Below are 24640 nucleotides of genomic sequence, written 5' to 3'. Positions count from 1 at the left end.
CTAAATTGAGGATGGCTAGGATCACATGGTTGATCTGAGGAGACCTGGAGCACTGTCTGTTGACATGACGGACTATCGTCCCGTTGTCAATGACTAAACTGATGTATGATTTCGTCCTTGGGTTCATTCTCTTCAGTCAGAAACACTGCCATAGCTTCCAAAATATTGATGTGAAATTTCTGAAATGCAATTGACCACTGACCCTGTATTTTCTTGTTCCGAGACGTCCGTGTGAATAGTCACGTAAGGAGAAGGGTACTGAAGAGGGACTTGTGTAGATAAACTCCTGGCAGTGGACCACGGCTTGAGCTGCTTTCGAAATAAGACTGGGGTTTTGTGGCGAAGATCTCTCCGAGCATATGATGCCTTTCTTCTCCAGACTCTGTTGGCATTTTTGAGTCTCGCTTTAGGATCGAGTCCATCCCGGCAGCGAAATGCAGAACCCAAGACTTTTCGGTTGCCATCTGGTGAGTTCTTTTGAATGAAGAAGGCACCCAACAAAGTTTGCTATTTCTTTTTTCTTGCCCTGTTGCAGAGAGAGGGTGTGGGTAACTTTCGATTCCTATGAAGCCCTAGCCAATGGAATTCTTACATTGGAGACAGCCTGGACTTTTGAAATATATCTGAAAGCCCAGACTGGGAATTTCATTACTTTTTGAGCTGTCCGAAGATACTTTGTTGCAGCCCAGAACAGCCAGTCGTCCAGGTATACCATTACCTGGAAGCCTTTGTTCCGTAATTGTTGGATGATGGCCTCGACTAGCTTTGTGAATAGAGCTACATTGAGCCTGAAGAACATAACTCTAAATATGAAGGCCTTTCTTGGCAGTCTGAAACCAAGGTAGGAGGGGAAGTGCCGACCTATCGGAAGATGTCAATAGGCTTCTGTAAGATCTATGGAGACGGTGTAGGACCCTTGGTGTAGTAAGGTCGATATTTGCAAGATAGTCAGCTTACCTACTATGTCTTTATCTGATTTTCCAACAGTAAAGGTGTGTTGGACATCCTCCCAACTGTCCGAATCAAAATAAAGGGTTAGGGAGACGGGTTTGCACTCTTCTAGCACTGGGAATGGTCTACCCTCTACTACTGCTTTCTTTACAGCCTCTAAACTTTTAGAGGCTAAAGGGAAGACAGTGTCCTTGGGGGCTACAAAGGTGGCCTGCTTCCTGCCAAAAGCAGAAAGTTGGGTATTTAGTGAGGTCACTAGTGTAATTTCGTTGGATTTTGGGGGGGGGGGGGGGGATTTTGTAAACTATACATTTTTGGAATGCTTACAAATCAAGGAACCTCCTAAACAATGTTGCCAAAATTAATTAGGTCACCTTGGCAGCCATCTTGGATGTTGAAAAGGGCCGATTTCTAAAATGCAATTTCCACTTGTGAGACTTCAGCACAGCTGAGTTAGGCTATTTCTTTTTTTTATAATTTGCTTTTTCATAATATAAATGTAGTCTTTAGATATGATTTAAAACATGAAGTAACAGAAATTACCATTTTTAGGCATTTTATTACGGAACATTATGGTAATAGAATGTTGGCATTATTTTTCATAACCTATATACAATGTTAAACTAGAAACACATCAGCACCATACATTCAACAATTGCAATTTACACACGCAATTAATATACGCAACAATTGCAATTTAAAGTAGCAGCAGAAGTATGCAAGGTAGTACATTTAAGCATTGAGTGATCATAGAAAGAATTAAAGAAACAGCCACTAAAACTGCCACAATTAATCTGTATTATTGTCTTTAGGCAATATCATATATCATGTTCTCTCAATTATCGTTTGTATCATCATCATCGTCACTCTCCGAGTCATTGAGATTTAATGAAACATACCTTGAATCTTGGTAATTTTGGCAGTCACTTGTGCACTGACACATTTCAGTGCAAGGAAGATTCACTGCGGCACAAGAGCACCTTTTAGTTGAGCAGCTTGTCTTGCAAGGACATCTTAGCATTTCCAGAATGGCTTCGGGGGCTGGCAGAAGTTCTGTTGCAAGCAGTTGCAATTGTCCATCCTTAGTCCTGCAATACCCGTTACCAAAAGGCTCTGGTAGGCTCTGTTGAGCAACAGAAGCTTGACCCCACACTCTGGCTTGTATCTTTTCTCGCAGTATATGTTGTTCAAGTGCACCAATGGTAGGTGGCAGCTTTTCACTATCTGCCATATTCTTGCAGAAAAGGTACCACCGAAGATCTGGGATGTTTGTGATGTCCGAGTTCTTCGGCTTGTAAGCATCATGGACAAATTTCTCCAGGATAGAAATCTGTTCCTCTGTGACTTCATCTGGTTCAGAGAGATGTTGCAGAGCTTTCCAGATCTCCTCTGGTGCCTCAAGGAGAATGTTCAGCCATGTCACTTTACTGATTCCATAAAATCGGCTAGTGTTGTCAGTACCAGTAAATGTATGGAACGCTGGAAGAGCTTTAGCACGGGATGCACCCAAAAATGTCCACATAGAACCATTCTGAAGTACTCCAGATTTCATGGTAATTGATGTCCTTTTCAGGAGAATATCATAATGTCCTATCAGTAGGACAAGCACATCTGTGTCAGGTGAAAAAACCATGAGTTCCGTGTTGGATGAGCTGCGATGGTACGCAAGGACTGCTTGATGGATGAGAAGTGTGTCTGCTTCTTCATGATTGTTGTCTTCACACTCCATCCTTATGTTGGCTTTAATCCTTCCTATAAAGAAATACAAACACAACACACTGTAAGTGTTTTGTTGAAAATAGTTAAATATATTAGCATTATTATTGATTTTTTAAGTAATAGATCTCAAAGAGTTATTGTTGATGGGCACTATAGTGAGTATAGGAATGGGATACCCAGTGTTCCACAGGGTAGTGTTCTTGGCCCATTACTTTTCATACTATATACACATGACATGTGGTTTTGCTTAGAAAACAAGCTTGTTGCATATGCAGATGATGCTACTCTCTTTGCATCAATTCCATCCCCTGAATGTAGATCTGGGGTTGGTGAATCCCTTAATAGAGATCTAGCTAAAATTAGTGCATGGTGCAAATTACAGGATATGAAGTGTAATCCGAACAAAACTCTAAGTATGATTGTAAGTAGGTCAAGGACGGTGGCTCCTCAACATCCGGATCTCAGTATTGATAATGTTTCTTTAAATTTGTATGACTTTTAAAATTTAAGTGTGATTCTCAACAGCAAATTTACTTTTGAGAAACACATTAGGTCTGTGTCTTCTTCAATTGCACAAAAAAATTGGCTTACTGAGAAAGTCTTTTAAGATTTTCGGTGATCAATCTATTCTGAAGAAGTATTTTAATTCTTTCATTCTACCTTGTTTTGAGTATTGTTCTCCTGTCTGGTGTTCAGCTGCTGATTCTCATCTTAATTTGTTGGACAGAAACTTACGGTCTATTAAATTTCTTATTCCTGATCTAGATATTAATCTTTGGCACCGTCGTTCAATTAGTTCATTATGCATGTTGCATAAGATTTTTCATAACTCTGACCATCCTTTACATTCAGATCTCCCTGGACAATTCTATCCTGTTCGTAATACTAGGCAGGCAGATAATTCTAATAGCCAGGCCTTCTCCATCATGAGGTTCAATACTACACAGTATTCTAGAAGTTTTATTCCAGCTGTTACCAAGTTGTGGAATGATCTTCCTAATCGGGTAGAACTTCAGTAGAACTTCAAAAGTTCAAAGTTGGAGCAAATGTTTTTATGTTGACCAGGCTGACATGAGTCTTTTTTATAGTTTATATATGACATGACATATCTGTTTTTGACGTTGTTAATAGTTTATATAGGACATATCTGTTTTCACGTTGTTACTATTTTAGAATGATTTATTGTTAACTTGTTCTCATCAGTTATTCATTTCCTTATTTCCTTTCCTCACTGGGCTATTTTTCCTTAATGGAGCCTTTGGGCTTATAGCATCTTGCTTTTCCCACTAGGGTTGTAGCTTGGCTAATAATAATAATAATAATAATAATAATAATAATAATAAATGTAACAAGCTTTATTGTAAGTTTATTTACCTGCTGCGGACACAATGACCACCTTCGGGGAGCTCTCACCATATTCGATGATCTTGTTAGCTAGGTACTCTGCAAGGTGTTTCTTCGTCTTGACGTGCTTAAGGAACTTGTTCATTGTAATGTTCTTGATATTTGTTTCATCTTTGATCTGGTACTCAACTGGAAGCTGAGCCAAGTTCCATCTTTCTCTGGTTCGTTGTTTCAGAGACTCAGACTTGTAGGTGTCAAATCTGTCGTAGTACCACCTGCTAAGATCTACGGTCTCCATAGTTGGTGGTTTCTTCGTAAGGTTATGGAGAAGCACCATGCCATCCACAAGAGCAATCCTGTGATGATGCTTCTGGCTAGTGCCTGACTTCTGTTCAGCTTCTGCTGCTTCTAGGTTCTCTGTTTCGGCATTCTCCTCAAAAAGCTTCTCAAGTCGGTGTATTAGCATTGATTTGTCAGTGCATGGAAGAATTTCTCCATCGCTGGCAAAAAGTACTCTTGGCACCTGAGTGAACTCATAGGTACTGATTGCTTTCTTTCGATCAATGGCTCGTGATCTTGACAGGACAAGCAGGCGTCCGTACAGGTCTTTGTGGTTTCTTTGAGCTCTATACTTGTTTTTCGAAGTTTGATACTGCAACAAAGTCCTCATGCAGCTTCTGCCCAATTGAGTCTGCATGTACGATGTCGTGAACATGTTCCTGTGGTACACATCCATCAGTAATTATGTTGTATAGTTGATCGCCTTCACCTCTGACTGGGTTCCCATGACTCAGTATTGTAGCCTTGATGCTATCAACAGCAGCATGGTTCTTTTGTATACTGCTTTGTGTTACCCCAGGATGTTCAGTTCTTGTGGTGTCCATTGTGTTGAACTGGTCTTTGAACTCAATTGAGAGGCAAGACAGTTCTGCAGCAGCCATAAAGAATCTCTGCCTTGCATTAGCATTGTTTTAGATTCCAATCAACCCAGAGTGAACCTTCATTTGTCTATTGATGTGTTCACAGGCATGGCCAGCACCTACAGAGACAAATGGAATTGCACTCCTGGTGACAGACACATTGCCACTGGCAAGTTCCGACTAGGTGTTGGGGTGGTTTGTCTTGAGATCTTTCATGTCCGCAATATAATGTGGCCAAATTCTCTTGTACTTGATGCGGTCGAAGGCAAAGAATAACTTGCTCAGTGACTGCAACTTCCAGGAGCAACTCCCAGTCAGCATTTCGAGAAGCCGCAATGAAGTGAAGGATGGCCTCTACTCTGCAGAGGTAGTTGGTGACGAAGGTGAACATGGCATTTTTGCGCTTGCTTTTCTTCCACGTCTTGAATGCTTGTTCAAAGTATTCTTTGGTCACGATATCCAGCAATGAACTATTTGCTTGGTTGACAGATTCTTCTTTGACTGACTTGTCTTTCTGGCAACATGCTGATGTGACCTGTTCTGTTGCCTAGTCAAACATAGCCTTGAGCTGTGGGCATTCGTTGAAGAATTCCTCAAGGATTAATTCATAGAAAGCAATGCAGGTGTAGATATAAGCTGTCAAGCAGCGTTTGTAGTGTGAGCAACTCAGAATCTGCCTTGTTGTTGCAGTACCATACAGGCCAGCCTCAATCCAAGCATCATCAATCCCTGATTTTTCAATTGAAATCCCAAAGCTCTCAATGCAGCCATGACAGCATGGAACTCTCCCAGTCTTGGTAATGTTTACTTCTTCAGATCTAATCGAGCATCCAACAGTTGTACCACGTTTTCGTAGAGTGCCATGTCAAAGGTGATGACAGTCGGGTGATCATCTACTGTAAATTTCCTGATTGCATTTGCTTGTTTCGGCACAGTGAGGAGCGCTGACCATTCATGGGCCACTTGAGGTCATATTTCATCATAATCAGTACCGTTAAAACAAAATTAACAAATAAGAGAAAAATAAGATTTTGTGGTCGCCATATTGGAAATCCAAAATGGCCACCAAAATGACCTCGAATATTCTGGCAATATTGGTTCTTGCATTCTTTGTAATAATAGCTTTCTTAAAATGTATAGTTTATAAAATCCCCCCCCCCCAAATCCAACGAACTTATATCTAAGAACATATCAAACCTCACTAATTGGTGAAATCGGCCGTCTTCAGCTCCTTAACCAAAAGAGACTGAGTTTAGGGATCGTATCCTCCCTAATTGACACTTCCAAGTTAAGCCTTACGTAGCAGTAAGGATAAATATCGATCGATGGGAAAAATTCCAAGTCCGAGACTGGCTTGGAACCCAAACACTCTCCGATGTGGAGGTACCCTTCACTTAAGGCCATATACTCAGCATAATGCCAAGAGTTCTTACCTGCCCATTCTGGTAGGCTTGAAGCAGGGGGAGCCTGAGAAGCAAGTGCCTTTTGTAAAGCTTCTATCCACGCTATGAGCTCCGCTTGAGAACGTTCAGGTTTGGCAGTTAGGTTTTCCCAAGCTTTCATGGACACTGTATGTTCCGAGTTACTAAGAAACGAAGGTTTGTCTAACATATGAACAGGGCTAGAGGTTTAAGCTGAGGCTTGAGCAGTAGAGATGGGGGGGAACAAACTAAAGAATCACTGGGAACTGTACTCACCCGATATACATCCAAACAAAGACTTTTCAGGGGCTTCCGTGGTCGGAAGGATCCTCTCCCTCTCTGACGACCCAGAAGTTGTCAACGCGTTGTTGGTGGACAGGCTCATGACTAGCAGAGCACCCTGAACTTTATCATCTTCATGATCTGCTGGTACTGGCGGGAGTTGAACCGTCAGTAACTGGAGACCAAACACAGAAGTCATCTCAGCCTGGGGAAAGAGAAGGTCCTTCAGCTCCAGAGAAGGAAGATAAGGGGCACCTTTTTAAGAGCCCTTCTTGAAACCTCCTACCTTCAGATCAGCAACCTGTAAAGAAAAAATCACTTTTACTCTGGACAATGCTTCTTGTGTGCATGAGCTTTGATGGGAAGACTCACCCAAGAGAGCTCTATGCGTAGCAGAGGTGGGGCGCACCTTTGTCAGGCAGATGAAATCACCTACCCACCTTGCTAGGTGGTAAGGTGCATCATGCTGCCCAAAACTAGTATGCTATATTCTGGTTAGTGCAGTCTCTTGCAGATCCCTGCGCGTAGGAATCTGACATTGCTGGATGTAGGGTCAGAGGAGGGTTAGAGAGTATGAACGGAAAGATGTATCCCTCTTTGAGTAAGGAGACCGACCAAGATTCAACCCTATGAAGTATCCACCTCTGCCATTAAAATAATAGGCGATCTAGATTGCACGCAGACCTCCTTCGGGCGGAGGAGTTCTCCCACCCACCTAACTGGTGATCAATGAATGGGTGTGCTACACTACGCGAGACTCGGGTCTTTACTCACGTCCAACTTGAATGGACCAGAGTACTCCAATACAACCTGCATCCCGCACAAGGAGGAGACATCCACTCATAAAAATCTATTTAGGCTGCAGGCGATGGGTTGTACCAGCAACTTAACTGCGAGGAAATAATTTCCCTTCCAACTTATTGGAAAATGGGACGGACTCTGGGCTACCTAGTCAGTTAACTACCCAGAAGGGTAGCTAACATTTCCCAGGGATTGTGACTGTTGCTTCCTCCTCCCCCCTCCCCAAAGAGTTGGCAATTTCAACTGAGAGGAACAAGGAGCCTTGACTCTTGATAAAAAGATGAATTCTCATCGGTTACTCCTGAGGGGCCGAGAGATTACCTAGCAAGTAAACATCTCAAGATGATTGATGCCGAGATGTGCAACCAGTGCTCTGTAAGAGGGGGGAAATCCTGTCCTCCAACTGCCTTCAATCCAATAGGAGTTGGCTGTGTAAGTATGCTTGCTGATTGGTAATACCAAAATAGCCAGTACTAGATAGAGGAAGATGGGATTACAGCGCAAGATCCTGACCCCCAAGGGTCAAGTCTTCACCCCTTGGGAGCTATGACCTTGAGTTGAAGAGACCACCGATCAGAGATACTGTCCGGTCAATGTGTGTGTGTGTGTGTGTGTGTGTGTGTGTGTGTGTGTGTGTGTGTATTGCAGTGAATTTCTTTAGCGATTGCTGTCGAGCATGAGACTGGTCGCTATTGACCGCTCGCACGCAACTTCCTATACTTCCGAAAGGCAAGATTGAGACGTAAATTATCTTCAATTCATTATTGGAAAGGTAATGTATGCATAAGTCCATCTATGAACCAGTAACACAGACCGGCGAGGAGGAACGAATATATGGGCACAGCCCGAATGACTCGTTGCATCTGGAACTCGATTGGAGAACATTGATCAACATTAGCAATTGAGACCTCCTTCTTATGACCAAGATCCCTTACAAACAATGAATAAATTTAGATTTCTTTGCTTCAGTTGGCAAAATTGACATAAGTTACAAATTTTCTCTTCCATGGTTTGGAGTCTAAAGTATTTTGAATACTAAGATGGCCTATCCGAAAGTTAAGAAGGAACTGCCTGGAATGAAGGAAGTCTACTTGTGGGTAAACTACCTATCCTGATTACGGGAACGTATGAGAGTAATGCATAAACTAACTTCCCATAAGGAATGTAACCATCGAAACATGTTATTTTCATTAGTAAAATAAATTTTTGAATATACTTACCCGATGATCATATAGCTGTCAGCTCTGCTGCCCGACAGAAAAACCTACGGGCGGAATACGCCAGCGATCGCTATACAGGTGGGGGTGTACATCAACAGCGCCATCTGTCAAGTAGGTACTCAAGTACTCGATGTCAACACAGAACCAATTTTCTCCTCGGTCCACTGGGTCTCTATTGGGGAGGACGGGTGGGTCCTTTAATTTATGATCATCGGGTAAGTATATTCAAAAATTTATTTTACTAATGAAAATAACATTTTCCAATATTAAACTTACCAGATGATCATATAGCTGATTCACACCCAGGGGGGTGGGTAGAGACCAGCATTACATGTTGACATTATTATGAGCTAAGTATTCCGTATTTCATTTTAGCAGTTATTCAAAATAACAAACATAAAATAAATAAGTACCTGGTAAGGAAGTCGACTTGAACAATTACTCTGCCTTTTTAAGTACGTCTTCCTTACTGAGCCTCGCGATCCTCATAGGATGCTGAGCGACTCCTAGGAGCTGAAGTATGAAGGGTTGCAACCCATACTAAAGGTCCTCATCAAAACCTCTAATCTAGGCGCTTCTCAAGAAATGACTTTGACCACCCGCCAAATCAAGTAGGATGCGAAAGGCTTCTTAGCCTTCCGGACAACCCAAAAACAATAATAAAACATTTCAAGAGAAAGATTAAAAAAGGTTATGGAATTAGGGAATTGTAGTGGTCGAGCCCTCACCACTACTGCACTCGTTGCTACGAATGGTCCCAGAGTGTAGCAGTTCTCGTAAAGAGACTGGACATCCTTAAGATAAAAGACGCAAACACTGATTTGCTTTTCCAATAGGTTGCGTCGAATATACTTTGCAGAGATCTATTTTCTTTAAAGGCCACGGAAGTTGCGACAGCTCTAACTTCGTGTGTCCTTACCTTCAGCAAAGCTTGGTCTTCCTCATTCAGATGGGAATGAGCTTCTCGTATTAACAGTCTGATAAAATAGGATAAAGCATTCTCTGACATAGGCAAAGATGGATTCTTAACTGAACACCATAAAGCTTCAGACGGGCCTCGTAAAGGTTTTTAAATAGAACTTAAGAGCTCTTACAGGACATAATACTCTTTCTAGTTCATTTCCAACCATACGATAAGTTTGGAATATCGAACGATATTGGTCAAGGCCGAGAAGGCAGCTCGTGTTTGGCTAGAAAACCAAGTTGTAGAACATGTAGCCGTTTCGGATGAGAATCCGATGTTCTTGCTGAAGGCATGAATCTCACTGACTCTTTTAGCTGTGGTTAAGCATATCAGGAAAAGAGTCTTAAAGGTGAGATCTTTCAGGGAGGCTGATTGAAGCGGTTCGAACCTGTCTGACATAAGGAATCTTAGTACCACGTCTAAATTCCAACCAGGTGTAACCAAACGACGCTCCTTTGTGGTCTCAAAAGACTTAAGGAGGTCCTGTAGATCTTTATTGTTGGAAAGATCTAAGCCTCTGTGACGGAAGACTGATGCCAACATGCTTCTGTAACCCTTGATAGTGGGAGCTGAAAGAGATCGTTCTTTCCTCAGATATAAGAGAAAGTCAGCTATTTGAGTTACAGAGGTACTGGTCGAGGATACGGATACTGACTTGCACCAGTTTCGGAAGATTTCCCACTTCGATTGGTAGATTCTAAGGGTGGATGTTCTCCTTGCTCTAGCAAACGCTCTGGTTGCCTCCTTCGAAAAGCCTCTAGCTCTCGAGAGTCTTTCGATAGTCTGAAGGCAGTCAGACGAAGAGCGTGGAGGCCTTGGTGTACCTTCTTTACGCGTGGCTGACGTAGAAGGTCCACCCTTAGGGGAAGTGTTCTGGGAACGTCTACTAGCCATCGAAGTACCTCGGTGAGTCATTCTCTTGCGGGCCAGAGGGAAGCAACTAGCGTCAACCTTGTCCCTTCGTGAGAGGCGAACTTCTGCAGTACCTTGTTGACAATCTTGAACGGAGGGAATGCATATAGATCTAGATGTGACCAATCTAGTAGAAAGGCATCTATATGAACTACTGCTGGGTCCGGGATAGGTGAGCAAACTATTGGGAGCCTCTTGGTCATTGAGGTTGCGAAGAGATCTATGGTTGGCTGGCCCCAGGTGGCCCAAAGTCTCTTGCATACATCCTTGTGGAGGGTCCATTCTATTGGAATTATTTGTCTCTTCCGACTGAGACTATCTGCTATGACATTCAAGTTGCCTTGGATGAACCTCGTTACTAGTGAAAAGTCTAGACCTTTTGACCAGGTGAGGAGGTCCCTTGCGATCTCGTACCATGTCAGAGAGTAGGTCCCTCCTTGCTTGGAGATGTACGTCAAAGCCGTGTGTTGTCCGAGTTCACCTCCACCACTTTGCCTTGAAGGAGAGACCTGAAGCTTTTCCAGGTCAGACGTACTGCCAGTAGCTTCTTGCAGTTGAAATGCATTGTCCTTTGACTCGAGTTCCATATCCCCAAGCATTCCCTACCGTCTAATGTCGCACCCCAGCCTACGTCCGATGCGTCCGAGAAGAGAACGTGGTTGGGAGTCTGAAGAGTCAGGGGAAGACCCTTTCTAAGGTTGATAAAGTCCTTTCACCAAGTCAGACCAGACTTTATCTTTCCGGAAACCGGGATCGAGACCGCTTCTAGCGTCTTGTCCTTTTTCCAGTGAAAAGCTAGATGGTATAGAAGAGGACGGAGGTGTAGTCTTCCTAGTGACACAAATTGAACCACGGATGACAGTGTCCTTACCAGACTCATCCACAGCCTGACAGGGCAGCGTTCCTTCCTCAGCATCTTCTGGATGGATAGCAGGGCTGGGGGTTGATCGTCTTGTTCAGCAACGTCCTCATCAGAGGGTTCCTCATCCGAAACTGATGAGGAAACGGCAACGGAGTGGGCAACGTCTGACTCGCTGAAACCGGTCGCACTGGTGGATGCGTGACGGAGCCGGACGCAATATCATGGTACTGCTGCACAGTCTGTGAACTGTCAACAACCATGGGGACGCGAGGAAGTACAGCGTCAACCCGAAACTGTCTAGACTGTCTGGGTTGTGCAGTCAACACCCTACCGGGTTGCTGAGGTTGACGCACTGCGTCACAACAAGGCACCTCTGCTGGTTGTTGAACGTCTTCCTAGTGACACACTGAACGTCAACAACCACCTCCGAGCGTCGCTTAACGTCAACGTGCGACTGGCAACCCACACTGGGTCGCATCGGTGGAGGAACCACCTCAACTGGCGGACGCGAGTAGGATACCTCAGCGTCAACAGGGCGCACAACCAACCGGTAGGAAGGTTATTGGCCAGAAGGTTCTTCTCCGTATTAAGTCCTCTATCAAGGACACAAGCTTGGACTGCATGTCTTGCAGCAAAGCCCATTAGGGTCTACGGGAGCAGGTGTGGCAACAGACGGGGTTAGCGACTGAAGCGGAACCATTTACCATCCCTGGAAGCCTTGTTATGTGTGACATAATAGTACAGCAAAACTTCAAAGGCTCGACAAAAGTTGAGAAGTTGACCTGTAAACAACTGGAGCGTCTCCTGGCTATGCGCCTGGCCGAGTCTACCAGAATTGAGAAGTCTACCTGGGTAGAGGCATGAACTCCCAAGCTGAGAACTTCTCTCGTGTCCTATCAGACTCTCGCTCTATAAGCCAGATAAAAAGAAGGGAAATCAAAAGGCTGAATCCCTAAAACTCCTCCTGGTGCAAAAACCAGTCGCCTAGCCGACGTAACGCTCTCTAGGAGAGCGAGAGAGCACTAGCTTAACAACAACGGCTTCGAAGTAGCTAGGCCTAGTGTAAGTTCTGACGTGAGGCGAACGAGGAGCAGCAGTTACAAGATCCGGACGAAGATCCTTAAAAAATCATCATGATTTAATTAAAGTCCATAGGAGGCTAAGCAGCTTAAGGCTCCTCTCCAAATGACAGAGTCCTCAAAGGAATATCAGTAGGAGGGAGAACAGCACTTTCTCATCTACAGGAACCTTGTCCGAGAAAAGCTAGGTTATCTTAGTGAGGGTCTCACTGGTGCATTAGCAGCAGACCAGAAGGCAACGTTATGTAACTGCTTGACAGTCTGTGAACTGTCAAAAACTGAACTGTCAACCACAACAGGTGCGTGAGGACATACAGCACTGGTGCATTAGCAGCAGACCAGAAGGCAACGTTATGTAACTGCTTGACAGTCTGTGAACTGTCAAAAAACTGAACTGTCAACCACAACAGGTGCGTGAGGACATACAGCACTGGTGCATTAGTAGCAGACCAGAAGGCAACGTTATGTAACTGCTTGACAGTCTGTGAGCTGGCAACAACCAAAGCTGTGTGGGGAAGCCTCAACTCCTGACTGACTAGTCTGCTGCGGGCGAGTGGCGGTAACCACAGTGGGTTGCGGAGGCTGACGCACCGTGTCAAAACACGGCAGCTTAACTCCACCCTCCTGTTGTTGTGGTAGCACACGCACGTCAATGGAGGGTTCCGTGCGTCTGTGAACGTCAGCATGCGTCTGGCAGGGTCGACTGCGCATGGGTGGAGGAGCTCTCACAGCTGGAGTGTGGGAGCAGGCAGCCACAGCGTCTGCTGGGCGCACAACCGTGGTAGGTTGTAGGCTAACGGGTGCGTCTGTGAACGTCAGCATGCGTCTGGCAGGGTCGACTGCGCATGGGTGGAGGAGCTCTCACAGCTGGAGTGTGGGAGCAGGCAGCCACAGCGTCTGCTGGGCGCACAACCGTGGTAGGTTGTAGGCTAACGGGTGCAGCGTCAACCTTCTCCGCACGATACTCCTGCAAAAAAGATGCTAACTGTGTCTGCATAGACTGTAGCAAAGACCACTTAGGGTCTACAGCAGCAGGTGCGGCAACAGACGGTGTTACTGCCTGTTGCGGTACCGCTTTACCTCTCTTAGGAGGTGTGCAGTCATCGGAAGACTGCAGCGAGTCCGAACTGACCCAGTGGCTACACCTGGGCCGTTGGACTTGCGCGGAAGGGACCGACTTGCACTTAATAAGCTGCGAGACCTTGGTCCAAGGTTTCTTACGAGAAACCTCTTCCGCAGACGAGAAGTAAATGGGCTCTCTCGTCTTTGTGTGGGTGGGGCGATCTTGGGTAGATACGCCCAAAACCACGGAGGGAAAAACGTCTGTTCGTTGATCAAGGCCTGACGAACCCATAAGTCGTTCGACATTACTTCTCCCCTGGGCTTGGGAGCTTGCAAGAGGTCCCGGACTAGGTGAACGACAGGCACGAACAGACGAACCCTCGGACGCAACACTGTAACACTTTGCGCATATCACTTTATCACTTTGATTTTCTGTTTTGCATTTATTTCACTGAAATCGAAACTTTTACTGATTTCTACCTGAAACACGCAATCCTACCCTTCATTAAAAGGTAGTAATTGCGAAAACAGTCGTATAATGCAACAGAAAACATATATAAAGATAAAGAATTCAGTGGCTGGGAAAGAGACTAAACACTAGTTCAAATAAACTATGTTTACAATCTCTCACCGCACATAGCCTGGGAACAAGAATAAAACCCTAGAAACGTTTTACCTTCTTCCCCTACAGCGACTAGGGAGGAGAGTAAAACGAGAACAACGTTACCCGCTTGAACGAAACGTTTTTCTCCTCTCTCTCCCTCCGTCTCTATCTCTCTCTTTCTCTCTAGATTTTGCACCTGAGAGAAGAGCCCAATTATATATCGTCAAAACATGTTATTGCTAAAGGAAAAAACTGAAAGGTTTTCCAAATAAAAAGTTCCTTTAATTTAGAATTTAAACCATTTAAGCTAAGAAAGAATGAACGAAACGCTAGAATCGGTTTACTCTTACTGCAAAGTGAAACCGTGATACACTCTCTCTCTATCGTAACGATAGAGCGCATGTTGAACGTCCTGAACGTCAACAACTGCGTAGACTAAAAAACTAAACGTTAGTTCATCTTTGAAAACAGTACGAGACTATCAAAGAAATTCTTTCATAAAACATTAAATTTAAAAAGTTTTAAATTCTTTAAAGGTTAAATACGATATAACGGGCTCAACGTTGATTAACTTCGGTTCCAAGTTAGGACCGCCTACTATCAGGAAAGGTCGCATCTAAACAAAACATAAAAATTTATTTTTATATGTTTATAATAAAAGGAAAGTTAATCGAAGAGGCCTAATAAAGGCGGAGAGATATAAAATATATAGATCTATAACGTGTTAAGCAAATTTACTAAAAACCTAAACACACTTCCGTCTAAGGGAAGGGTCGGCCATTTAAAAGTGAAAGAGAGTCCATACTCTCTTTGTCACCATAATTAAATCTATCCAAAACGAGTTCAAGTTTTGAAATGAAGATAAAACCCCTGCATAGCGAAAGCTCAAAACTGGAATAGTGTACTTCACCAAATAGTTGTGAAAACAAATCCAGTTAGTAACAGCGTATTTAGTAGGTCTTGCCAGTGGCACGACAGAGAGAAAATTGGTTCTGTGTTGACATCGAGTACTTGAGTACCTACTTGACAGATGGCGCTGTTGATGTACACCCCCACCTGTATAGCGATCGCTGGCGTATTCCGCCCGTAGGTTTTTCTGTCGGGCAGCAGAGCTGACAGCTATATGATCATCGGGTAAGTTTAATATTGGAAATAATGATTTATTAGAATGGAGCTTTAATTGTATAATGGTACATAGTCCTTGTCGGCAAAAAAGATTGCTTACTTGCATGCGGTTGCACAAGCGTAACTTCTTTGCTTCCAGATAAAAGTTTGAAACACAAGCCTGAACCCACTTGCAAGAATAATGTATGTGCGACAAATGGCAGCATTATTGTTCTGAGAAATTGGTCGTTAAGAAGTTGAAGCAAAGTTAACATGTCTGTGAAAATGTGTGCACTGAAGAAAAGTACATGCAGCTAGCACAGCAATCAAACCTACGTCGGTATTAAATTTTTGCTTACCAGCTTTGTGGGCGTGACAAGCGTCCTCGTAAGTGAATACTTTCTTGCTATCGTTCGTAAACGTAAACAGAAGCTGATACTATTCTCTTGGGACTAGAGGCTTGTAGAAAATAACTTTTCAAGGGTGTCTCACTAGCCCAGAGAGTGAGTGCTCTGTTGAGCTCTCCATTCCATAAGGAAAACAAGCAAAAAATAAAAAGTAAATGAGAAAGATTACTTTCACAAAACTTGGCGTCTAACAAGACTCATTGTGCCCCGGGCCACAATGATAGCATGTGGCGGCTGCAAGGAATCGGAATTAAACCATATTTGCAGCATTAACCCTGAGATTTTGTCTTGTTGAGCGCGCATGGGGTGTTAGCGACGCCTGTAGCTGTGTAAACCTCTTCAGTGAAGGGAGTTTCCCATGAAGAAGCATAGTCTCGCATGAAGGGTTTGTTGGGCCAGAACACCAAGAGCACAAATATTAGGCAGGTTTGTCCAGACTTGCCAGCGAACGCCGGCAAGCACCAGTGAGTGCTGATGAGTATTAGCGAGCGCTAATGAGTAATAGTGAACGCTGCCTTGAGTTAGTGAATGTTGGTGAGCGGCGGCCAGCATCAGCGAACACTTAGTGATTGCCGGCGAGGAGAGAGTTGACTCTTACCTGTAAAGATGGGTACAGGTAATGTGAGTGGAGCACACTTGAGGCTACAGCAAGCTGAAGCTCTATGCACTTCCAAAGTAGGGTCTTGCAAGCTCACAATGGGTATACTGTAAGGCGAAGAGCAGAAGAGCTCGCCTACCCATCTTGCTAGAGCTCAGTGGGTGCGCGTGCATGACTTCTCTGCAAAACTAAAGTTTTGTGAAGTACTTGTCTTCATCCTAATCCCACAGAGGGTTGGTGAGTAGCCTTGTCATACTCTCGGAAAAGAAGGAAAAAGGCTGTACTAGAATTGAAGAACTGCCGTTTTCCCCTCGTAAGAGGTTGAAACCATGAGGTGCATGTCGCGAAGGGTATTAATAAAGGCATTCAAATAATGGAACTTAAAATAATGTCTTAAAAGTTTCCTCTATACTGTACATTCCCTCTCCTTAATCTATCTATGTCACTTACCTTCTAAAAATTGCCATTTGTCATATAATCTTTCTTTTAGATACAGTAATTATTCCACATATAAGTGTTAATGTCACCCTTTCACTCACAAAAAACTAAGTGTTAGGACAGAAATAGTAAATAAAAGTTGTCAAAAAAAAAAAAAAAAAAAGGAAAAAGTCATCAACCAAATCTCTCTCACATTACAGATACAGCATCATAAAACAATTTCCATATCTTCTAGAGAAATAGTAGATCCAATAAAGTAGTGTATAGTTACTAAAAAATACCTACAAAGTGTAGTCTTTAATTGTTATAGCTCCGTCTCTGTTTCCAGGATTCACAAGGATTTGAATCTCAGGCACCTAGGTATACAAATGTCTGAAAATTCCACAAAGAAATCCGCATATAAAAAAACATACCTGCCAAATGCATTAAACAAGGACACAATTTCTCCTCGTGAAAGTTGAAACTTGGTAAGCCTGATAGTTGACAAACTCAATTGTTGATCCAATGGTTGATCAAAATTGCCGGAGAAAAGTATCTTCAATGCTGTTCCTAATCCAGTGATCTAAAATAAAAGGCAACATTAGTATTAATAGAATTCGAAAGGTGGTACTTAATTATTACTTTTATCCATTAATATGAAATCAAACTAATTACTGTACATTCATAAACCCAATTTAGACTAATAAATGTTACACAATAGTACCTTGGATTACTTGTCAGTTTGTTCTGGAAGAGAGCCCAAAACCATAAATACACATAAGCAGTACTGTACACTCATTTTTAATGGTAATTATTGAACAATTCATAAACACTAACATCATAAATAAATTTAAATTAATAATTCAAAAAGGAAAATATTCGCAAACTAACTAACACTAACTCTTAGAAAATTCGGGGCTGCTGTGCGAGAGGGAGGAGGAGGAGGAGGAGTAAATCACTTAATTTACGATTTCCGGATACATGGATACGCTATTACATTCAATTTTGGCATGGAATTTACCTTGCGATGACTGTTTTTGCCCTTTCTTTAAAATGTCATGAAAATGAGGGTAAAAATCACATGAACATAGCATGAACACTGCGTGTGTGCCGGATGGCCACCGCGTGGCTTATTTTGTTTTAGTCTCGTTAGTACTCGTCCACAAAATATGCCCAGAAAAATATTTTTCCTCGCAGACTAATGCAATGCTTGTAAACTAATTCAAATTCACATCCTTGTATTCTGATTTGCTCGCATTTAGTTACTCATAAACCCAGGTCTTATGTGCTTCTGAATAATAGTTTTCTTCTAAACACAAAGCGCATAAAACACAACTGTTACCATGTGATAATACTGTACTTTAGCATTTCAAAATATTTTTGAAGCTAAAATAAAAATTGAGAAACCTTGATAAGGGAGTCAACTTTAAATAACTCACCTGCAGTTTTCCCCATAAGCGACATTTGTCACATCCTACACAGTCCATTATACGCGATATATTTCGAAAGTGCTGTCTGAATTCTTCCTTTAATTTTGCAGCTTGAAATCCTCCAGTAAACATAGCACCTTCATCAAAATGGTTTGGGAAACCCCTAGAATGGAAAATGTCAATTACTAGCTAAACAATTTTTAAAATAATGCACTACCAAATTGTAATGACAAGCACAGATCATCAAGGACAAATATAAATATCTAGTATAAATGTTTTAAAACATAAGGTAAATGTAAAGAATGGACTATGTAAACTCACTTTATCACATTCAATAAATCTACAACAGCTTTTCTGACATCAGTGTCTTCCTCTTCATTGCCAGTGAAAAACTCTAGACTTTCTAGATATGGTGCAGCTTTTGCCAAAGCTTTCATTTCTGTAAGAAAAAATAACTAATTAACAGAGCTAGAAAAATGACAAATTGCTCAATTTTTTTTTAGAATAAACAACAAATAACAAAGAAAATAAAAAATACAGCCCAACACTTTTTTCTCTTGGCTTTTCCAATTGAATATACAGTATTAGTACACTACCTAAAAATCTTGTAAGCAACTTCTACTAACTGTAAGTTTCTGACTTTTAAAGACTTAAAATATTTAGCAAAGTTCACACAATAAAAACTTATATAGCCTAGTTTATGAGCATAAAAAGGTTAAACATGAAGTATAGTCAGGATAATGGCTTTGCCTTCCCATTGAAGTTGTTAACGTTATTATTGTATAATATACTTAAACTACATAAATCACTAATTTTAATATAATTCATATTTTCTCTAGCTATATAAACCTGAGTATTTAACATGAGTGTACTGTACTCTGGTGTGCAAGCTGATACAGCCAATGAAGAACCATCAAGGATCTGGCAACCAATATAGCATGCCTTACTTGCCCGTGTGTTGGGTTGCCAGGATCTGGCTTGAAATGGAGTGAATGCAGCAGGAAGTAAAACTTGAATGACTCTGGTTTGTATAGCTAGGAAAAATGCAAATAATTTTTCAAATTCTACATTTGATCAAACACAAAAACAAACCTTTGTCAATTAAAGTGGGTGTCTCCCTTAGACAGGGGCAAGTCCCATTGGCCTTCTAGCAGGCAAACAGCCCGGGATGAACATGCACAGTCCAGTAAGGTGAAAAACAGTGCATGTAATCCTTGCATCCTGTGACTCAAGAAGAGGTTATAATGGGTCACAGCCCACCATATTAAATGATAAGCTCTCATCTGTGAATGGCAGACTGCAAAGGCTGTAATATGATTAAGGATTTGCATATGAACCACAATTCCCCTCAAAAAGAACGCGTGAGAAAAACATTTCTACTTATAGTAAAAAAACTACCCGTCACTAGTGAGCTTACCTACTTAAGTGTCCAACCAGCAATAACGTCGCACATGATGATCCCAGAAGAGGGTGATGAAGACAAGAGATTTGAAAAGAAGGCCGGCTAGACGTTTTACTCTCACATACAGAAATTATGGGGTGCAACTGTTAACTTACACACTATGATACCCGTCCTGTACAGGGACCAGTTCACTACACCACTTACTGTCCAGCTGCCACAGGTCCAATGGAAAAGATGTCCAGAAACCTATAGGTGCAGTCCTAAGGTAGTCAGCAGTAAGGGTGGGTTGTCTTTTCCAGACAACATCTTTAAAGACTCGTGCTACTGAATGATTTTTATGGAAAGACATCGTGGCAGCAATTCCTCTGATATCATGGGCTTTGGGAGTGGATTGCATAGTTGTATCTTCCTTATTTTTGTATGCTCTCATGATGGTTTCCCAAAGCTAATAAGAAATGGCATTCTTAGTTACTTTTTTCCTTCTATCAGTACGGATGAAAAGATTCTGTACCTTAGGACAACAATGACATGTACGTTTCAAGTAAATACGAATTGCCCGTACAGAACATGATAGCAGGTTATCCATATCAGTCACCTCCCTGATTGATGAAATTGGGGAGTCAAACCAGATTCTGTGTTTTTGCGAGAAAATTTGGTAAATAGGATATCGACAGTTGCCTCCACCTCCTGGAGAGTGAAACCAAGTACAAGAGTCTGTGAAGTTCACTTACCCTCTTAGAAGATGCCAGGGTTAGCGGAAAAACTATCTTAAGGGACCGAAAAACCATCATCCTACTCCAAGTAAGGGTCTTGATTTCCTGAGTCGGGCCAGCATGTTAGAAGCTCCTTGTCAATGCCAATAATTCCACGATGAGGGGGACCAATTTCCTTCATTCGAAAAACCTGGTTCAAGGCTGAGGGATATCCTTTAAACCTCATGACTGAGAACCGTTGCTTGAATCATAGGAAAACTATAAAGTTATAAAGTCAACAATCAAGGGAATATTGGTCTTGAGCAGAACAATGTGTCTTCCATGACACCCATCACAGAAGAGGGACCACTTTTCCTGGTAGACTGCTGTGGAGGATTTACATAGATATCCAGAAACCTGCTTTGCAGTCAGTCTTGTTACGATCTTAAAATCGTTACAGGTTCTTTTAATAAGTAAAATAAATGTCAACAACAACCAACATTGAAACCCTTGAAATAAATATAGAAAGAAACTCACGAAAAAACACAACACGTTTATTCACAAACATAAAGAAAATTAATGTTACTTCTCCGGTTACTTTAACTGACAAATCAAATAAATCAAAACATCAACAGAAAAGGGGAACAGTCAGTAAGGTAGAAATACAGTACTTAAGAAATAGTTTTCTGCAGTGGCTGAGACGATACTGGTACGGAGACTTCAGGCTTGAGAACGCTGCAGAAGGGCAGCTAAAGTTCAGATGAAACTGGCACGATGACCGGATTTGAATACGCACCAAAAAAGGTGGCATCCACAAGGGACATCAAAGGTCCTCTTCCAAGAATTCGATGATACTGTTGAACTAAGGCAAGCTGCAGGCAGTGTTGGCTTTTCTCGTCACAAAGAAAGAGGGCTGGCTGCTTCAATTTGTCTCTTCTTCTCGGCCATAACAGGATTTTGGAGATAGGCCTTTGTTGTTTGAAGGGAAGGTTTTTATCTCTTTAGGACATGGATCTTATCTGCTTCGGACATAGTTCCTCTCTTGTCTTATGTCCTGTCCTATCTCCTTTGGACAATCTCTTCTTGAAGTTTATATACCCATGTATGGGCAGAGTTAATTACAGTGGGTAGTGGTCATTTCCATAGAAGGCGTTCTTTTTTAACAATTCTGCATCTCTATTGGCTTCCTCAAAAACGGCCACTTCGATCACGCCATGGAAGCTTCTAGAAGAAATTTCTGATGCAATCTGGACCACATGCAAGTCGTAACATATATCCTAAACAAGGATTTCTCTCAGGCTCGGTTTCTAAAAATATGCTGACTCCACTAATTAAGACGATGACATCTTGGTCAAAACAGGACAGTTCTCTTATCACGGCAGGCACCATCGGCGAGGCTTGGTTTACTTCCAACATGACGACGACAGTGAAGTGATGACAGATTTGCCCAAACAGGGCCGTAGTCAAATCTCATCTCGCCTCGCTGCTTACACTTTGGGAATAGATATTTTTGTCTTTTAAGACAACTTCTTAAAAAGTATTATGTCTACCTATGACACGTTTCCCTAAAAGAAAAAAAAAGAAAATCTACTGATATTACTTATTTTTAAAGTCTGCAACGAAAAAACTCATTTATCCCTGAACTGAGGAACACCTGCATGAAACTCCAACTTAACATCAGGAAAAAATTCTTCTTTCGGACTCCATTCACTCAATACAATACTTCAGCCAAATAAAAAAAAAAAACCTTAATTTGCTGATAAAAAATACTTATTCTGAAAAATCTCTGGAAAGGCTATCAGCTATAACATTATTCTTTCCTTTTATATGAATTATCTTCAGATTATAATATTGTAGCTCTAAACTCCAACGCATGAGACGTTTATTCTTATTCTTAAATCTTTCCAAATAAACTAACGGATTGTGATCTGTATACACAGTTAAAACAGGACTACTACATACATAAATCTCAAATTGCTGCAAGGATGAAACTAAACTAAATAGTTGAATAATTTTGTTGAGCTTTATTTAGTTTCCTTGAACAATATGCGACTGGGTGCTTCGTCCCATTCAGTTCTTGCAACAAGACTCCTCCTATACCAATGTCACTAGCATCGATCGCTAAATTAAATTCCTTGTTAAAATCAGGTAACAATAATACTGGCTCATGAAGCATTACGGCCTTTAATTTATTGAGGCTTCTACACATTCCTCATCAAATACAAAACTTTGTCCCTTCTTAAAAAGATTAGTTATGGGAGCGCTTATTTCTGAAAAATGGGGTACAAATCTACGGAAATATGAAACCATCCCGAGAAATCTCATGGCCTGCGTTTTAGTTGCTGGGATTGGGAAATTGATGATAGGTTCTGTGTTCCCACTTTTAGGACAAATCTTACCGAGACCCACTCTATGCCCTAAATAAGTGATATAGGTTTTCCCAAATTCGCATTTCTTTAAATTTATTACAAGGTTTGCTTTTTCAAGGGCTGTCAGGACTTTAGCTAAAATTCGTAAATGTTCTTTCCAAGTTTCAGAAAATATAACAAGATCATCTAAATACACGACACAGTTATCAATACCATTTAAAACTTTATTCATTAATCTTTGGAAAGTACTGGCTGCATTTCTTTACCGCAAAGGCATTACTTTAGGTTCATAACCGGAAATTTTACTAGCTCGTCTGCTTAGAGGTACTTGCCAATAACCTTTGGCCAAATCAAGCTTGGAGATGAATTTAGCATTCCCGAACATATCTAAGCAATCCTCAATCCTGGGAAGTGGAAAGTTACTTTGCTTAGTAACACTTTACTTTTCTGAAATCAATGCACAACCTATTTGTTCCATCTTCCTTTTTTACTAGAACTATCGGAGAACACCATTCACTCTCGCTAGGAACTATCAAATCATTATCTAACATATACTTAATTTCCTTTCATACTGAATTTGCCTTCTCTGGACTCAAACGATATGGACTTTGTCTAATGGGTTTAGTGTCCTGTAAATCGAAATCATGTTCTAAAAGATTAGTTAAACCTAATTTGTCACTAACATTTTCTGGATAATTTAGAAAAACATTGTACAATTCACTCCGTTTTTCTTCTTCTAAGCTAGAGTTAAATAACTTGAAATTCTTAAGCACATCAGAGTTTTTCTCAAAACTAATTTCTCGAACACAGTTATTACTGGTATTGGGCGTTCGTTGTATTTCTTTAGCAAGTTCATGTGCAGCCACTTAGCTCTACGTCTACTCATATCAATTAAGTAATTCATATTGCCCCTTTTACCTAAAATAGGAAAAGGACCTACAAACTTATAAGATAATGAGGGACCTTCTTTCTGAATTAATACTAAGACTTTATCTCCCACACGGATATTTCTCTCCTTTGCCTCAAGATCGTATCTTCTTTTAGTTTCCCCTTGGTTGTTGCTCTCGTTTTCTACTGCTAATTTCCAAGCTTTCCTTAAATTCTCCTTGTAATCCTCTAAATTCTGAAAGTAATCTTCTCTACTCTCTTGAAGCATTAATTTACACTTTAAAATTTCTAAAGGTCCTTTAGCAGTGTGACCGAATAGCAACGCAAAAGGACTAAATCCTGTAGTGTCATAAGGTGCCAATCGTAAGGCTAACAAGACAAAAGGTAGTTTTTCTTCCCAGTCATGTTCAAAGTTATTACATAATTTTCGTAAGCAACTTTTTAATGTTTGATGGAAATGTTCTGCAATCCCTTGCGACTCTGGGTGATACGGCGTGGAAGTAACAAGTTTGATACCTAGCTCTTTAATTTTGTCTTTGAAATATTTGGACACAAAATTTCTGCCATTATCACTTTGGATAACGCAAGGCAAACCAAACTTGGAAAAATAGTTCAACAAGCGTTTAACTACAGTTTTCACATTGCAGCTTCTAACTGGGATTGCTTCTGGATAACGGTTAGTCTGTCAATGATTGTTAATAGATATATATTCCCTCCTTTACTTCTATGCAAAGGTCCAACTATATCAATTATTACATTCTCAAAAGATTCTCTCACTAATGGACTATTACATAAGGGAGCCCTGGGAATTACTTGATTAGGTTTACCAGTAATTTGACATTCGTGGCAGCTTGATACATATCTCTTAACGTCACCTTTCATCTTAGGCCAAAAGTAAGTCTTACTTATACATTTGAAAGTTTTATCTATTATTATTATTATTATTATTATTATTATTATTATTATTATTATTATTATTATTATTATTATTATTAAGCTACAATCCTAGTTGGAAGAAAAGCATAATGCTATAAGCACAGGGGCTCCAATAGGGAAAATAGCCCAGTGAGGAAAGGAAACAAGGAAAAATAAAATATTTCAAGAACAGTAACAATATCAAAATAAACATCACTCATACAAACTATGAAAACTTCAACAAAACAAGAGGAAGAGAAACAAGAAAGAATAGCGT

The 24640-nt window shown here is 41.3% G+C and overlaps 1 protein-coding gene across 1 annotated transcript in view; it reads right to left on the bottom strand.

Annotated features, from left to right (window-relative positions):
- Positions 1-24640, bottom strand: part of LOC137648626 (ero1-like protein) — a 558871-nt gene that overhangs the window by 21187 nt on the left and 513044 nt on the right. Inside the window, exons 9-11 of the mRNA XM_068381566.1 lie at positions 18419-18536; positions 18107-18260; positions 17102-17250 (exon numbers count right to left, since the gene is read on the bottom strand). Of these exons, the coding sequence (XP_068237667.1) occupies positions 17102-17250; positions 18107-18260; positions 18419-18536 (421 nt within the window). The remainder of the gene's footprint in view (positions 1-17101; positions 17251-18106; positions 18261-18418; positions 18537-24640) is intronic.

Source organism: Palaemon carinicauda, chromosome 10 (assembly GCF_036898095.1).
Source record: "Palaemon carinicauda isolate YSFRI2023 chromosome 10, ASM3689809v2, whole genome shotgun sequence".
Taxonomy (NCBI): Eukaryota; Metazoa; Arthropoda; class Malacostraca; order Decapoda; family Palaemonidae; genus Palaemon; species Palaemon carinicauda.
Note: the sequence above shows the minus strand (reverse complement) of the source record. Positions and strands in the feature narration are given on the sequence as shown.